The sequence below is a fragment of the Archocentrus centrarchus genome, chromosome 14 (assembly GCF_007364275.1).
Source record: "Archocentrus centrarchus isolate MPI-CPG fArcCen1 chromosome 14, fArcCen1, whole genome shotgun sequence".
In the NCBI taxonomy this organism is placed as follows: domain Eukaryota; kingdom Metazoa; phylum Chordata; class Actinopteri; order Cichliformes; family Cichlidae; genus Archocentrus; species Archocentrus centrarchus.
In genome coordinates this window covers 33,318,466-33,337,454 of record NC_044359.1, presented here as the reverse complement: position 1 = coordinate 33,337,454, position 18,989 = coordinate 33,318,466, and the positions used below count along the sequence as shown (strand labels likewise).

At 40.2% G+C, this 18,989-nt stretch overlaps 1 protein-coding gene across 3 annotated transcripts in view; it reads right to left on the bottom strand.

Moving 5' to 3' along the window:
* pcp4a (Purkinje cell protein 4a) overlaps window positions 1–9,024 on the bottom strand; it is a 38,924-nt gene extending 29,900 nt beyond the window's left edge. Inside the window, exon 1 of one of the 3 annotated variants that reach the window (XM_030746470.1) lies at window positions 8,919–9,024. In XM_030746470.1, the coding sequence (XP_030602330.1) occupies window positions 8,919–8,927 (9 nt within the window). In that variant the 5' untranslated portion in view covers window positions 8,928–9,024. The remainder of the gene's footprint in view (window positions 1–8,918) is intronic. The other 2 variants (XM_030746469.1, XM_030746471.1) reach the window with 2 other exon arrangements.
* Window positions 9,025–18,989: the final 9,965 nt, after the last annotated feature.

The following is an 18,989-nucleotide window of genomic DNA, read 5'->3' as shown; positions in this document are numbered from 1 at the left end:
CAAGTAGGGCTGCAACTATCAATTATTTTAGTAATCAAGTATTCAGTTGATTACTCCGTCAATTAATCAAGTAATCGTAACCGAACGATTGCTAGTGCTAATGGCAGCCCCCCCTTTCCCCAGTACACTGTGGTTATAGGTCTGTTCTGGTGGCTACAGCTGACATACAGAAAAAATAACAGCTGACATCCTCTGCACGCGCACATTCAAACATGCGCACTCACAGCACAGAGAAGTAGGGGCGTGGAAAAACATCTCAGCGATCCACTCTTGTTAAAGGATCGTTTTTGTTTTGTTTTTTTTTCCAAATGACGGAAATCTGTTACAGCGATGGAGAGCTAATGTGAAGGAAATGCTCCGCTTACACAGAGACACCTGAGCTGCAGAGTTGAAACGAAACATCAAAGCAACAAATTTGCGTCGAGGATTTTTAATAATCGAATTACGTTACTCCAAGAATCGTTGCAGCCCCAAAACTTGCATTAAATTTTTAGTTTGTGTATCAAAATACATGAAGGTTGGTATTTACCTTTCATGCTGGGATTTTTTTGTTGAATCGGAAGCCTGAAATTTTCCTTTGATCTTCATTTTCCCTCTTACTTCTCTTCGTGTTCATGCCGGTTGTTATTTCAATTTATGTAGCACACGCATGACCATAGTGAGATTAAACGTACACATTGTGAATGAAACTGTCCGTGCTCTGTGGTAGATTGCAAACTGTGGTGAAATGATACAGGCAAGGTGTGCTCCTTTGAGAGGCAGAGGAGTGCAATCTTTGTTGGATTTGAATCAATACGTTTTGTATCTAATAAAAGCAAAGATGTTAACAAATAAATTGGACAGTATTCTGGCAATTTAGTGATATTTCCAGAGCTGTGGTCTTGACTGGTCTTGAAATAAAATCCCGAGTCCGCAAGGTCCGAGTCCATGACAAGGCCAAGTCCATCAAAAAGTGGTCTCGAGACCAAGACCGATCTCGAGTACTACAACACTAGTAGATGACACGCTCCACCTTCATGAGCCACAGCCACCCTTTCTTTTATGGAGGACAAAAGAGGCAGGGCTTGGGAAAAGTCTCCATCTCACTTATCTTTCACGAAGCAGGTATCTCACTAGATACCTGCGATCCGGCACCTGCCTACTCACCTGTTTGCTGTTTGCTCATTGACGCCCTGGCTATAACAGTCTGAAGGTTTTTCCAGGACGTTGCCAGATCATTGCACCGCAAGTGGTAAACGCTAGCTCGGCTCCTCTAAAAACCCCTTTTCACTATCTGGATTACTGTGTTCAGCAACTCACCTTATTTCTCCTCACTTCTACAGGCAGACAACAAACCCCAAGTGTGAGACTGCTCGTCTACTCACAGGAAAGGAAGGAGACACGAAGAGATTGTTGCCGCAGTCGCGAGCAAATCCTTCCAGCAGCCCTGGTCACTTAAGAAGGTGGCTGCGTGCCAAGCAGAGCCACCGCACTCATCAGAGTCTGCACAGCCATCTTAGCCTCCAGCGTTTCTACAGTTTTCAGCGTCTCTTCCATCATTTGTGTGTGCCACTGGCCCTGTGGCTGGCCTCCTGAGTTTGTCCATCAGCACCACTGGCCACACGGCCATCCTCCAGAGCTTCTTCGCCTTCACCACTGGCCTCATGGCCGGCTCTCTGAACTGCTTTGTCTGCACCACTGGCCCCAAGGCCAGCCTTCTGAGTTTGTTCATCTACACTGCTGGCCCCACGGACGGCCTCCAGAACTGCTTCATCTGTCTGCTGGTATTGTGGCCGGTCTCCAGAACTGTTTAGTCTGGCTGGCCTCCTCCCATGGCCGGGCAGATGACCTGAACTCCCACACAGTGTTACATGACACAAAAAAGGACCATCAGATTTTGATCCACCATGCAATACCATATGAAAGTGTCTGATTGGCAACAGCTTCATTTCTCAGCATGAGAATGATCCTAAACACACTGGCAATGCAGTAAAAGCATAACACAATGGAATCACAATCAGTCATGGACTGGCCTCCCCAGAGCTCAGACCTCAACCTTATTGAAGCATTGTGGGAACAAAAGGCATCCAACATCCAAAGAAGAGCTTTGGGCTTTCTGCTTAAAGAAATTACAAGAAAGCTTCTATCCATCCATTCTCTTATCCTTTTCAGGGTCATGGGGGGCATCTAACACAGAGAGACAGACAACCACTCACACCTAGGGGCAATTTAGAATCACCAATTAACCTAACCCCAGTAACTGCATGTTTTTGAACTGTGGGAGGAAACCCACACAGGGAGCACATGAAAGGCCCGGGCAGATTTGAACCTAGCTGTGAGGCAGCAGTGCTAAGCACCACGCCACCGTGCCACCTACAAGAAAGCTTTCCTATGATAATTCAGGCATTGTTGAAGAATAAAGGTGTTAATAGCAAATGTTTCAAGCTTATTATAAACTATTGTACATTATATATGTATTTCCACTTATGTTTGCTCATTTCAATAAACTACTTTTCCCATTTCCCATTTTCATTCCAAGACATAAAAAAGAGGGGTGACTTAAGACTTTTCCACAGTACTGTATTATGTCAAATAATTTGCAAGACTTTAAGCATGATAACAGCATTCTGAGACAAGTGCTGTTGAAGCTACTACCACTTTCCCGTTGTAAACTATTAAAAAAAAAATACCATTGTTTAATAGATTGTGTTGTCATGTACTGATTCATTAAACCTCTCAGACTCATTAAACTCCAGCAGCTATGCTTTGCCCAATGGAAAGCATCCTCATATAAACATGTAAAGGAGCATATTTTCAATATATGGAAGGAGCAGTGTGTAGTGTTTAACAGCTGGAGTCGTTCTAGTAAAAGTAATGGCAAATCTGCATTGTTTTTCCAAAGAACATTAGCATGCATTAGGCAGCGTGTGGGCCACCCAGCAGCATATGAAAAACTTATACAATACTGTTATTTTTTTTTGTTTTTAAAAAAGAAGCTGTAAACGCTGAATACATAATTTAAAAGGGGAACAAGCAACATTTGTGCTGCTCTGTTGCACAAAATGACTATAATGTATCTGCAGAAGTCTACAGGGATTAGATCCAGCTCACATTCTTCCATCCTGTGTGCCGGAAATACCCCCATGGAATTTAAAAACACTCAGCTACTGTCTCTACCTGCTCACAGATGGACGATCTGTCATCATCCTCGGTCGGTGACTCAGTGTTTTCAGTTTTGTGGATTTTCTAATTTTGTTATTTAATGTCTCGTTGATTCTTAGTTTGTCATGGGGTTTTTTAGTTTGAGTTTTGTACCTTTTTTAGTCCTTTGTGGGATTTTTATTTGTAGCCTCAGATCTTAGTTTGGTTACTTGAGTTTTGTTCTTGGTCACACATTATTGCAATCTATTTGAGGCCCTGTGTTGTATGGTTGTCAAGTCTGCATTTGTGTCGTGTCTAGTTACTTCCTGTTTTGTTTTGTCAGTCTTGTCTCTTGTGCATTATGTTCAGTTTTGCTTCCCTTGTCTCGTTAGGTTGTTTCAGTTCACCTGTTCTCCCCAGTTATATCCTGTTTCCCTAATCATCCTGGGTGTATTTAAGCCATCAGTTTTCCTCAGTTCACTGTTGTGTAATCCCCGATGGTAGTGAGTTTCTCTGCTCTGTTACAGTTTGTCTGAGTTAGCCATGTTGTGCATGTTTTATCTCCTGCCTTTTGCTAGCAATAAAAGCTCTGCTTCGAGTCTACGTCTCACTCTGAGTTCTGCATTTTCCTGCCTGCCTCACTACCGGTTCATGACACGATGGTGTTATGATATGAATGGCTAAGTGGAGTGGTGAACCATTTCCGGTACCAAAAATAAAAAGTAGATCAGATGAATGAATTTCATATTGCTTTAATAATGATTTAAATGTCATTTGCTGATTCTGATTTCACAGATAAAGGTTAAGTGGACCAATTACTGTTCTCATTCAGAGGAAAGTAATTGTACTATACTGGAGACTGGAAAGTCAATAACCTCCAAGGGCCATCAAGTCAAAGTCAAGTCAAACTTCTTTTATTGTCAATCCCACATATATGCAGGACATACAGAGGACTGAAATTGCCATGATATGGATCATGTGATGATTTTATCACTTTATAGATAAATAAGGATTTCCCTTCTCACTTTAAAGTGACCTTGCATTTTGTGTCAGGGAGTGGCCTCAAGTGTATTACAGCACAGTATGTGAGTAGCTCTTCATCTCTAAGATTATTTCCAAGTCCTCTGAGAAGTGATGTGACATTTTGAGAGGGTTGGAGTATATCTGTAAGGTTCTCTACAAAAGCTGAAAACTGCTGTAGCACTGATCCCATCTTGGTCATTTAAGTGCAGTTGATTTTATTTTCTCTCATGTTGACCATTCTCTTCCCACTCTTCCCCCACTGATTTTTGTCATTTTCCACCTGCAAAGCCTGGCAGAAGCCAGGACTACCAAATTACAGATTATTTTAGTGTAATCTCTGCTCATTTTTTAAAGTGGATTTAGGGCTAGTGTGAACATTTCACACTGAGAACTGGAGATTGAAATGTGTTCATATTTGTGGGCAATAAGCAAGAAAAAAAAAATCTTTGAATCAACATAATTTTTCCCGTGTTGCAGAGATTTTTTTTTCTAATCATCACTTTGGTCCACATCTCTATCACCTTATCGGTCTTCAGTCAGCAAAAAGGAGTTTTAAGGAAAATCCATCCCTGACTGCTTTTCCCCACTCAGCTTGCTGTCCTTTTTACATTGATCAGCAACTTTTAACACTCTTATCTCATTAATTTAATAAAAAGTCCACTTTGGATGATGAAACTAAATGCTTTGCCAGAGAGCCACGATAGCCACCACTCTCGATGTAATTAAAGAATGAGGTACGTGAACAGAACGGGAGACCACTTAAATGTTGACGTACTGATTGAAGGACAAAACAGGATATACCCTTTAATCTGGCTTTATGGCCATCTTTCAATAATTACATTTTCAAACAGATTTTAAACAGATTACTAAGAAAATGCCATTTAATCATTCACATGCTGTACAGCCCACAGCCCACACACCAACATGCCCAAAGTGATTCATCACCATGAAAATGACTTCACATTTAAAAGGCTAGTCAAATCCTCAAAAATTGGAATGTCAAGCAGCACTTAAGCACAGTGTGCTGCAATTAACCTGCAGCTGAATTACAGAGGCATTACAAGAAAATCAGATTTCCACTTCTGAGTACCGTATTATTGGCATTAGCTTTTAGCAACTGGAGGTGTCCTCTAAAAGCTGCTGCACAATTTGACACCAGGGCTAAATCTGTTTTATTGCAATGTGAGTCTTGGCTGTGTGGATCTGTTCATCTTCCTATTGGTTGTTATTATTATTATACATTGCATCATGGCATTGTACACCAATAGGTTAAAAAGATCTATTCAGCCACAATGCTTGTCCAGTTCACGGTCACGGACAGCAGTGCAGGGCAGCAGTGGTTATTCACTGTAGCCACACAGCAAGAAGGTCCTGGGTTTGAATCTACTCATCACTCTATATCCTCTATGGCCACATATTGTGGGTAGTAACTAAAAGAACAAGCTCAAAGATACATGTGGTGAAAATGAGTTTCTGTTGATAGATGTCTAGGCTCAGCCTTAGATAGAGTGAGGGGCACAGAATAAAGCTACCATTTCTATACATTGAAAGAAGCCAGTTGAAGACATCTGACTAGGATGACTAATAGGAGATGTTGGGGTCATCTGGCTTAGGAGTGGCTCAGTATCCCTCCAGAGAAGCTGGAATAGATAGCTGGGGAGAGGGAGTTCTAGGCATCTCCACTCAGACTGCTGCCCCACAACACAACACAGAGAAGCCGAAGAAAACGGATACAACAATGAAGAACTTATCTGGTTAAACGGTCTACATCGTCTGACCACTCGTGTGTCTTGCTTCTTGATTCCATGTGTTGATGGTAGTATGTCATCAAAACAGAGCTCTTACATTGTAATCATAAATGAGGGCTAAACTTGTGAAAATAAACCTGAATTCACCTTCCGTGCTCCTAAACAATGACAGTGTAATAAGATTTTTGGATTAGTATTGGAGCAGTGAGTAACTAATCAGTCACAAAATAAACTTCAGCAAACATGCTGATTAGATAAGAGCCTTAAAGCCTTGATGGTGACCCTACACTCAGTTCTACTGCTCACTCTCCATGTGACCAAAGTGATTTGAGAACAACTGAGCAACAGAGACATCCTCACAGCTCACTGCTCTCAGTGATGGGAACACGAAAAAGTAATTAAAGATTTAACCAGCTGAATACAGAAATCACAAACTGTTGTTGAGGGAGATTTTGCACAATCATCCAGCAGCTGTGCGACCCAGCCAGATCTGTTTTTTCTCTCTCACACTGATGCACCTCTTTAGACCGGCCTACTGCGCACACTGTACCTTCATTATATGCGTGCCACAATTCTAGTTCTACGAATCACCAGAAATGAAGGCAATGTTGCATGACAGACAGCAGTCATTTTTGCATGGTTGGCACTTTTCTGAGCCACCAGGGTGCTGGGCATTGCAGGCAAACCTCCAGGTGAGAAACTGGGCTACAGAAGGAATCATTATCTTTAGCTGAAAATCTGAAAAGTGGAACGGACATATCTTGGCAACCACACACAGCTGGCTGAAACCTCTCCACTGAGAGCCATCTAATTAAATTTTTGTTCAACAACCGAAGGCTTAAGCAAATTTCTTTTTTTTAAAAAAAAAGGAGAAAAACTCCAAGCAGCTACAAGTGACACTAGGTTACTTACATTTGAAAATTCCTATTAGATGTGTAAAAGACAACAAAATGTTCTATTTGAGGCTCCACTAATAGATTACAGTTTAGTGTGATCAGCCATAAAATAAGAAGGTGACGCTGAGTTAGAGATTTTAGAAAAGACAGAAGAGTAGTTTCGTCTTTAAGAGAGGACAAAATCAGAAAGATGGGTCAAGGTTGAGAGATTTATGGATAATATGTAATATCATTATCAGAAATGCAGTCCTCACAAGTCTAAAATGTTGTTAATGTCATTTCAAAGCTAGTGCCTGGCTGGAAATGCAGAATTATTCATCACTATGGTGACAGGGAGCACATTTAAGCCACTTTCACCACAGGAGCCTCAAACTCCCCGATGTTTACGGACACTGTCAACGATGAATCAGTCCAAGCCTGAACAATACAGTGGGGGCTCAATTACGGCCTAATTTCTACCTATTAATCATAACACACTATAAGACTTAATCTGACAGTGATGCATTGATTTTTAAAACACTACCAATCCAAGCAGTACGATGCTGGCTGGTGCATGAGTGCTGTCTGGCTGTGCAGCAGGTAGATTGCTCTAATGCAGTTACTCTGTGTTTATAGACATGTTTATTATATGCTGCCTGTACCTGCTTTAGACAGTAAGATAAAGGACCCTAGAGAAATGAGTGTGTTGTAGTTGACAGTATCTCCCTTGTCTAGACAGCTTAATGATTCTATAGTAATGTGAGTCTTCTCTGCTTCTGGTGGGAATGCCAGTTGTCTTGATGAGCATTAAAACATTGCGGGAATCTGAGCTCAATAAAGGTAAACAAAAAAGAGAGAGAGAGGAGCGGTATGTGGAGGTAGATGAGCCCACCATTGATTTTTATTTAATTATTCAGGGCAACAGACTCCTGTCCTGGTCTTGGTGCTTTATAGACAAAAATCTATCACTGGCATGCTATGCAACTGAATTTCCTCTGTGTGTAATGTCTTATTTGTTAGACTTTAACTTCACCCTGTAAACACCACACAGGAGGGGAGGAGAGAAGTCACTGAGTTTGTGTTTGTGTTTGTGTGTGAGAATGAACAAAAAGACATCACAAGAACGCAATAAAATATTCATAATGACAGCTGCTGCTCATCAGAGATTACATGCAATGGAAGCACTGACAAAGTGATAAAACGCCATCCTGAAACAGTTACTGCATAATAAACCCAAACAGTGGATTCCTTTCCACAATTATAGGGAGACACTGTGCAGCTGGAGAGGGGTTAAAAGTAGCCTTGTATCATATGCTTTTAGTCAGTCCAGCTCCTTGGGGTGAATAAAATGGTCCTGCTGGAGCCTTGGCTCCCCCGCACATGCTGAGAGAATGTTTTATTTCTCTGGGTTTGCAGCTAGCCTTGAATAATTCAGTGACTATAGGACATACTCTGCCAGTGATCACTCTTACTTGTAATCTCCACTCTGACATTATCAGGCTGGTTCTCTCAAATCCGCATGCAAGCTGTGCGTGAACTTAGACTAACTGTGTAGGTCAAAGCTGCCTCTGCTTCATGCTGGACTGAGCTTCAGTTCGAAATGTCAGTGTTGGCCAGTGAACACATTCACCAGGAAAAAAAAAGAATAATAGTTTCATGGACTCCAGCATCCTGACTCTACTCGCTGTCATTTCAAGTTTAAGAAGTGGTTAAGCTCATCAGAACTGCAGCCCAGCTTGCGCACAAAGATTCCTTCATGTATGCTGCTATCAGCGCCGTGGCTCCTCCGGTTACAGTCATGGAAACAGAAGGAATATTCGTTTATGCTGTGAGTCACTGTCAGGCTATCGCTTATTAGTTTGTTGTATAACATACAGACGTGTGAAAAATCAAGAAAATCTTATTATAAACCTGCTGCTGTGTTCATTCTTTAATATTATATTTCACGACTATACACCAAAGTTGAATATCGATTATGTCGCGATTTCAGGTTGTTGGACAAAGCGAAGGGTTTATTATTAGTAGTAGTATTTTCTACAGTTCTTCTCTAATAACTTCATACCAAGTCTTTAATATCGTGCATTAAAGCGGTTGTCTTTGATCCTAAAGTAGAACACAAAGCGGAAAAGACGGTTTGCTAAGTAGAACCTACCTCACTCATGGCTGCGCTGTGCGTGTCTGCGTGTGGATGTCTGTGATGCGCACCGGCGTACTGACTGAAGGTACGGTCCTCTCCCAGCTCCGCTCCACGCGCGTTCATCCTGCTTTTATAGCACAGGCAGCCCCGCTCTCCTCATCCTCACCACCACAAAGCCAGTGCGCACGGCTCAACAAGCCTTCGCATCTTCCACCATCAAATACCTCGACTCAAACGTAGATAGACTTGTATGAAGTTATTACAGAAGAACTGTAGAAAATACTACTACTACTAATAAACCCTTCGCTTTGTCCAACAACCTGAACTCTTAATCGCGATATAATTGATATTCAACTTTGGTGTACAGTCGTGAAATATAATATTAAAGAATGAACTCAGCAGCAGGTTTATAATAAGATTTTCTTGATTTTTCACACGTCTGCATTTTATCATCAGAAATCTTATTTAAATCAAATACAACTAGAAACACTAAAGGTTGACTGGATTCAGCTAATTTACTCCACCCTAAATGCTCCCTTGAATATCATGGGATTGCATATCAGCAGGACACCTCAGGCATAAGTCATGTCTTTTTGAATTTCACAAAAAATACCAAAATAAATCAGGCTGATTGATTCTGAAGGATTCAAAGTTTTCTATTTAAGCAAAAGTGCCAATATTATTTTTGTAACATTTTCATACAAGAAAATTATAGTATTGTTAAAAAAAATACAAAAAAAAAAAGAAACATAAATTTATTTATTTATTTATTTTTTTTTCACAGTGGCTCATGTAGCTGGTTGAGACAGAGCACGTTTGGGGCAGTGTTTGGTGGTTTGATCAATAAAATTGTATAATCCAGAGAACATATTTTTTAATCCACCCACACAGGTGTTTTTACTCATACCTGTGTGGGTGTGCAGAGCCTTCATCTAATTTATAAATAGAGCGGGCATATATGTAGTATTAATAAGTAGCGCCATTAGCCAGTAGAACTCCGCACTTTTGTTTTGACTAAGTAAATCAGCATGCTCACAGCACACCCAGTATCAAGCTTTTGTTTCTCCAGAGCAGGTGATGAGAATCTCTCAAGGTGATGATGAAGCCTGGTGGCAGTGGACTGAGGGTGTGGGGGGTCATTTGCAGCAGCAGGTGCTGGAAGGCTTACTGTATGAGGGTAGAGGGGACATTAATCCAGCATATAAAAGAGGGACCCTGCTGCAGAAAACTGCAAAGTTGGAGAAGATTTATTTTCCCATATAAGTACAACCCTGAAAATCAATCCAAAGCAGCACAAGAAAGGCTTCAAAATAGCAAGACTGGCTGAGCCCAGACTTCAGTCTGCTCAAGAACCTGTGACAGTAAACAGCATGGGCAGCTTCACCAAAGAAAAAAAAAATCTCAACTGTGTCTTAAAGCCCTCATAGTAGCTTTTCATCCCAGTTAAACACTTCACTGTAAGGTTCAGGCTTACTTGTGGTTGTTGGTAGAATCATAGTAAGCAAGTTAAATTAAAAACTGGGAATGAAAAGCTGTGCGACGCTCATACAGATCTAGTTATGAGACATTGTATTCATGTCAAACGGAATTAATAATCATGCATAGAGTAATTTCATCTTATCAATGTGTGCCTAATTCAATGCACAATGTTTATGTTGACATTAAACCATCCACCTGGCATATTTTATACAAATTTGTTTTCATTATTATCAGTAAATCCAATTAAAAGACCTCTCCAGGGGACATTCTACCCACTGTGGGCTGTTATAGAAAAAAGTCTCGTGGCCATAGTTATCAAATTGAATGAACATGTCACCCAGTGTGTGACAGTATGATGCCTTATGTCTTGATACCTATAGAGCTCTATAGAGCAAAGGCTTAACAATATCAGGCTGAAATATTTAATTACTGGTTTTGGCTGCATCAAGGGGAAAACCAGCAATTACTCCCACTAAACACTAATGTACCTATAAAATACATTTTTTGAGTGAGGGAAACAAAATCACAGCAGTGTGTTTATCATTTCAAATCTAAAGCACATTCTTCTATTCAGATGCATTAAAATAACAAATGATTAATTCAGAATTTACTCATTTGTATTCAGCAAACTGTTGCTGTGCAACATGAGGGTAGCATTGGCAAAACTGATGAACCGATTCTTGTAGTATTTCTTTTTTCTCAGATATATTCTGCCTGTTCTTAGCAGTTATCAAAAATGCTTCTTTCTTTGATTTATGACACTTATAACTTTTCCTGTGCATGCATATGTGTGTCTGCACACTCATGAATCACACAGAGTTTGTCATGTTTTAATCAGAGCACTCTGCAGCTTAGAGATCCACCACATTCAGTGTCGCTCAGGATCCACCTCTAGGTATTGATCATCAGTCGCTCAGAGCACTGATTCACTGGAACTACCCACACACCCTAAATCTCCTCAGCTCCTTGAAATGAAGTCTTCACCGGTGCACACTGCTCATTTTTAAAGGCTTTCATAAGGGTGTTTCATTTCTCTGTTTTCACATGGTCGTGTTGTTAAAGAAGGACCCTCAGGTTATTTTCTTAATCACATTCCAGTCTCATTCATCAGGAGCATTTTTTAACATGTCTTAAATCTTAGTCGTAGCTTGCAGGTTGCAGTAGAGACTGTGGGGCTGCAGCACAGCAGAAATACAGGACATACATTTAAAGCATTCTGTCTAATCTGTTACCATCGCTTTAAAAATTCAGGTCTTATTTTAATTTAAAGTCTTTGCACTCAATGACGATCAAAAGGTTTTTGCATTATCAGGAGTGCACTGTTCTATTTTAAGCTGCTCAGGATCTTTTGTGTAATATGGAACAAAGGCTCACTTTGGGAAGTGCCAGTACACTTTACCATTTTACACGGCAGTCGTAGAGCATGCAAATGTCTGTCACAGAGACTGGAGTAATCACTGTAGTGTTGCTATAGCAATTCAGTCAATAAGAATTATGTAAAGAATTAATCATTATCATCATCATTAAATAAATCAGCCCCTTATATTTTCACGCAAACTAAAGATATTTTTAATTTAAAATTACCACTCGGCCTGAAATGGAGCTTCAAATGAATTTTAACTTTATGCTTGTTTGGGATATGTCAACAGGCAACTGTGTGCTAACAGGCAAACCCAATATTAACATAAATCCAGTAATAATGAGTCTGAATTAAAGTCTTTTTCAATTAAGTCTTTTGTGTCAATGGATTAACAAATAAGTTCCATATAATTTTCAGTTATTGGTCATTGAAGATCAGTTTTGGGGGTGGCTGTGGCTCAGGTGGTAGATGACGTTGTCTACCAGTGAGAATGTCGGAGGATTGATCCCTGACTCCTCCAGTCCACATGTCCAAGTCTCTTTGGGCATGAGACTGAGCCCTGAGTAGAAACGGTATCAGTGTCTTATTTAGCACCTGAAGCTCCATCGTCTCTACTGCTTTCATGTGTCTTGTTTTGGTTTTGGTTCCCTCCTTTGGGACTGTCTGACTCACCTCACTGCTTTCACCTGTGGTTGCCTGAACCGGTGCTTTTCTCCCACGAGTCTCGTCTGCAGTTAGTCGTCTGTGAATATGTGGTCCTGTCCTCCCCCTCGTCTTTGTAAGAACATCTGTTTACTGTTTGTGTATTTTAGTGTTCCTGGCTCCTTGCCTGCCTCTTTCCTGAGGAGCATACTATGAAGTTCAACACAGCCAAGCTTTCTTTTCATCAGTTGGCTCGACAAAACCCCAGTTGGAGATAACCGGTGACTCGATGTCAACTTTCTCTGTTAACCCGGGCTTACCTGGGCTTTCTGCTTCAGGAGTGTTTCACACGTCATTTGACTCGTCTTCCACACAGTATGATCCCTATGAGTTCAGTCTACTTCAGTCAGCGATGCTATCAGATGATGCAGATGGTGATAAAAATCTACCAAGAATATGAAAACTATAACAGTAAATGTAACACTGTTGCAAATAAGATGAGCTTAATACTGCAAAAATCACTAAGCAATAAAAAGAACATTTTAATTCGAGTTCATTATTTTAACGCTGGGTGGTGCTGTTTATTTCTAAGCAGCAGATTACAGTTGACTTAAAAACATCTATACATTTTCTACACTGTCAAATGAATACATGCACATTCCCGTGACATTATGCTGCACAGTTTGTGCTGCTGCAGCTTTGCAGTTTCATTCATGAGTGTTACAGCTTAAACATATTTCCCAGCTCTGAGTCTATATCACACTGAAAATATGCTGTAAATTAATGAATCAGTGAACTGTGGCACTTCCAGCTGATTTTAAGCTGAAACTCTGAACATAAGCTCCTCCCGACCAGGTTCTGTGTTTAGCACAGTGATTTAACCAAGTAAAAGAGATCCACTGTAACAACACAAAAAACTCTGACTTAAAGCTCAACACAGCTCACTGATTCATCAATCTGGCTTTGCAGTCTGTGCTTGTTTTGTTTTGTTTCAGACTGAACTGTAATTGATGCTTTTTTTTCCCTCTGCAGCATGTTCACCTGCATTTGGGTCCTAAGCTCTGACTAAACTATAATACTAACAATATCCAATGCACTAAAATTTGCAAAACTAACCACAATGAACTTGCTTGTGAGAACATATTTTTTAAATATGACTGATGACTGAATACACAAAGTCTCACCAGAAATCATGAAAAGAACATATTCTGTTTTCGGCTAACTAAAAAAAAAAAATTTACAGCGGCCAGTTTTTGCTGCATTGTGAACACGCTAATAAAGAGACATCACTGATACCGAATCATTACTGCTGCTGGCAATAATCAAAGGCAATCACAGGACTCCTTTAAAAAGCACTCAGACACTTTTTTTTTTTTTTTTTTGCACGGTGCATTGATCAAAGTGTGAATTTAAAAAAAAACAACTAATAATAAAAATACAAAATGGTGATGCAAACAAGGGGGAACTGTGAGGCTGCCTGGGCTCCACTATAATAAGTCTCAGCTATAGGTTTATTCTACACTGCTGCCTTTGTTTTGAACTGGCAAGGTCTCATTATTGTACCATGTTATAACACACAAGATCTATGATTTATTATCACATTAATTTAGAGAAGAAACATGCAAGATTGCATTCTAGCTGCAAAGATTCTGAAGACTTCTAGAGATATTTTAACCTTTCACAGGAGAGAAAACACATGGCAAACAAATGATTTAATAATCGTTTGTAGTGAGCAATTGCATCTTAGTATTTTTCTTCACTGCTAAGATTTAATCAATGAGGCCATATCTGAGACGTTTTACTCAGCTCTCTCTGTGCAGTTACTGTATATATCCCTTTCATGTGCTATTATTGGTAAAACAAAATTCCTCCCTGTGTTACAGCACAGAGATCGGAGTAAAACATCTCAGAGAATCCATCTGCATTACTGTGTGAAAGCTCTTGCTTAGCTTTATGGCAACTAATGCACCTTTATGTGTTTTATTCACAAAAAATGTGGCTGCCACTCAGGAAATGATGGATTTTTATACACTGTGCAAAATAATTGAGTATTAAATTACAATAAAGAAGTGTAGGCTCAATATGCTGCCATTATACTGTTAAAGTTGGGACATTAAATGTTTTGGAAAATGGCACATTTGTTGTAATGTTGTCTCTGTACAGCACAACAGAGGACTTTGGAATCAAACAAAGACTGAAGTGTGTGATTGAAGTGCAGACTTTCAGCTTTAATTCACTAGAGAATCAGCCTCACCTGGCTCTGAAACTACTTATGAAGCTCACCTCCTCCTGCACAGTGTAATAAAAAGATGTGGAAGAGACAAGGCCATGATATCCAGGAAACAGTCATGCTAGTGTTGTTTATCTGAAAGATGTGGAAGAGACAGCTGTAAGTTTTTTCAATGTATATAAATCTTTATATAACACTATTTACATGATTGAAATGGAGTAGGATGAAGTTTACACTAATTTGATCCAACCCCCTTAATTCTATTTAATAATTTACAATTTAGTGTTCATTGATCAGACAAAACATGTGTATGATAACTATATACATGTCTACACACACACACACACACACAATACACACATAAAATAATATAAACTTCACAAACCCAAACAACCAAAGTACATTTTTACATTGAACTACACACCCTGTAATTAACACCTTGGTGCATGTGATTATGCACATGAACAGTAGTGGGTCACAACCACCTTCAGGGGACCACGCCCACTGGGGTTTAAATAACTGGGTCTCTCCACCTTTTGGTTTGAGAACTGAAGAAGCCTTTTAGATGAGAGGTGAACCGTCTTCAAGAAACAAAATGGAGTCCAGTCGCCCTTTATTCAAGCTCCAGAGGCGACTATGACCTGGATGACTGAGAACCTACACAGACATATGTAATTAACACCCCTTTGCAATGTACTTTGTGAAAATGACCTTTTTATATTTGTTTTTAAACTGAGTTATCTTCCACACTTAACCATTGATATAGAAAAACTTCTTCTGGCTATCTGAATATCTTTAGTTTAATGACAACAAATTGTTTCTTAATTATACATTAGTTGTGCTGTTTTGAGTTCTACAAGATCAAAGAGGTTTTTTTTATGTTTGACTGTAAGAAAAGTGCATTAGAGTGTAAAATTCTTATGGCTCATTTTGCAGTAAAAAACAGTGGTTGTAATGAACATTTATAAGTGTTTCCTCAGGCCTCCACACAGTAACTTAAATATGGTAACACCAAAGAACAGTAAAGAATGAAAAGTGATTTGGATTTGCTTTGGCCAAAACTGAAATGTTTTCAGACAGTTTGTTTTGAATATGACAGATGTGAGGTTTCCAGCTAATTTTGTCATCTATTGTCACACCCAGTACTTTAATTTCATGCACTCTTTCTAATGTTAACACCTTCTATTTGTATCTGAATTTGATTTTTTTTTCTGTTACTGTTACAAAATACCATGAATTTTCTCCTGTGCAAGTTTAGCAATAATTTGTCAAACTCTTTTTATTCATTTCTGAAGCATTTCAGAGCCCAGAATATTTGTGACAGTCTGACAGTGAAAAGTTTTTCTAAAGATTTTCGAGAACTGTAGTGAAAGAGAACCAGGCCTGTAATTTTGAGGTGGTGCTTGTTACCAGTTTTGTAGAAAGGAATGACTTTTGCTGTTTGCATTTTCTCAGGAAATATTCCCGTTTGAAATGACAGGCTGAAGATGTAAGTCAGTGGTTTGGAAATCCCCTCAATTACCCATTTGGCAGCTTTCATGTTTACGTCATCACAATCAGTAGATGTTTTACTTTTACATGTATTTACAATATCCATAATTTATTTGTTTTCAGTTGTTTTTATAAAGACAGAATTAGAATGCCTTTCAATAAAATTAACATCATTATCTGCGGATGTCACGATATCCGGAATTTTCTCTGCTAGGTCAGTTCCAGCATTTACAAAATACTTATTAAACCTATCAACAACATCGTTCATTCTTAGTAGATATATAAACATTCACATTAATGGTTATATTAATATATAACAAGGTATTACCACTATAGTACTAACACACGTTTACTTGCTCACAGCAAACAGAGTGGAGTACGTGCTACACTTTATAGGTTTTCCACACTTTGCTGTGTTAATATCCGAGTATATAAATAATACAAATCATCTCAGTTTTGAATCTTTTCAGTTATAGTTCAAAAAAAAAATCTTTAATTAGACCAACTTACTGCGTGACAGCTCCTGCCGTGGTGCGCGCAGTGGATCAAGGCTTCATTTCCTGAAACAGCAGGTGAGCAGCACTGCGGCTGGCTCCACCTGTGACTGTTAAACTCTGACAGGGAGCAAGGTTCAGACCTGGTCACTGAAACTCTGCCCTTATCAGTATACCTGTGTGAGGCAGGTGGAATTGGCGGACTCACTAACAAAGTCAGTGCTATCATAAGTCGGCGTTTATTGCCCAATCCTGCAGCCTGCTGCTTAATATAATATAATATAATATAATATAATATAATATAATATAATATAATATAATATAATATAATATAATATAATATAATATAATATAATATAATATGCAGCCTCGATAGCCGGGAATCAGTCCACCAGGTCCTCCGCTCTTGGCCACCGCCCAACACACACCGTAATCCGACCCCGTAAAGTGACGCCTCCTGCGGGTGATGGGCCTACAGGAGGGTAGACCCATTCCTCTTCTTCCGGCTGCGCCCGGCCGGGCACCGGGCGCTCTGCCTCGAGCACCCTCTCCAGGGCTGGCTCCAGGGTGGGGCCCGGGTAACCCCATTTCGGGCAGGATAAACTGTGCAACCGGTGCAGCTTCCGCATCAATTCGTCTGGCCCCTCACTCGGGACCAATTTGCCTTGGAAAACCCTGACACGTTCAAAAGCCCCTGGACAACATAGCCCCTAACATCACTGGGACATACCCCTCCACAACGATAAGGTGCACTGTAAACCCAGATTTTGATTCGACTTAAAAATATTGAGTTCATATTACCTAGAATGTGAACATTACTTGTTAATGCTGGGTAGACTGTACTTTTTGATGGTCTATCTTATTGTAATCATGTGTTTGAGTTCAAACAACTTAATATCATCAGGTTTTGCACCTGCTAAAAATCTACTTTATACCAGTTTTAACAGACCGGTTAATACGCAGCAGCACGGTGGCATAGTGGTTAGCAGTGCTGCTTCACAGCTAGAATGACATCTAGAAGGTCTGGGTTCATTTCCCCCTTGGCCCAAGCTGTGTGGAGTTTGAAAGAGTAGATATTTGGAATTTTTGTTTTTTGTTCACCCTCTGGTTCACTACTAGTTACTGGGGTTAATTGCTCACAGGTGTGAATGGTTGTCTCTCTGTGTTAGCCCTGCAACAGGCTGGTGACCTGTACAGGGTGTACCCTGCATCTTACAGCCTTGTCAGCTGGGATAGGCTCCAGACCCCCAACACCACGAAAAGGATAGGGGGATTGATTAAAAGACATTTTAACTTTTCACGAACTATCAAAGATAAGTTTGGTCAATTAGAACATACAATTTAGTTCAACTGCAAATGGAGTAGTGCTTACTTAACATTCCACATAGTCCACTGCACTTATTCAGCTGTTTCATTACCTAAAAAATTTAAGGCAACGAGTTACCTTGATTTTCTTTTTTAAGTAGATTCAACTTATCCGGGTTTACAGTGTTCACGGAGGGGAGTGGAGGAGTTCAAGTATCTCGGTGTCTTGTTCACAAGTGAGTGAAGAGTGGAGCGGCAGATTGACAGACGGAGTGGGGCCGTGGCTGCAGTGATGCCGACACTGTACCGCTCCGTCGTGGTGAGGCGAGATCTGAGCATGAAAGCGAAGCTGCCGATTTACCGCTCAGTGTTAAGTCCCCACCCTCACCTATAGTCACGAGTTTTGGGTAGTAACCGCAGTAGTAGTAAGTGGCGGAAATGACCTTTTTCTGAAGGGTGGCTGGCCTCTCCCTTAGGTATAGGGTGAGGTGTGCAGTCATTTGGGAGAGGCTCAGAGTAGAGCCGCTGCTGGATGGAGTCAGTTGAGGTGGTTCGGGCATCTTATTAGGATGCCTCCTGGGTGAGGTGTTTGAGCAATGTCCTGAGGAGGGCCCACGGCAGAACCAGGACAGGCTGGAGATTACTACTAACAGTCTTTCAATAAGTTGACTGGAATTACCCTTCCCTTTAGAAACTGGCAAAAAAAAAAAAATTAAAGTTGATAACCATTATGCTCATTTTGAATCTGATGCTAGCGACGCAGTTTGAAAAGGTTGGGACCAAATCAAAATGAGAGGTGGACCATGTCTGGGTGAAGAAATTGCATTCCCATGGTGGCTGAGTCTTTCAGGTGAAGGTGGGGAGACGTTGGCCACTCTGTGAAAGGCTATGTGGGCAAATGGTGGAACAATTTAAGAATAATATTTCTCAGTGTAAAATAACAAAGAATTTGGGGAAGAATCTCTACACATGGGAGCAAAAATAAAAAACAATGAATAGCTGTGGTTCCTCTGGCCCGCAGGGAGCACTGCATCAGCTTTCTAGTGGAATATCACGGCATGGACTCAGTAACACTTCCTCAAACC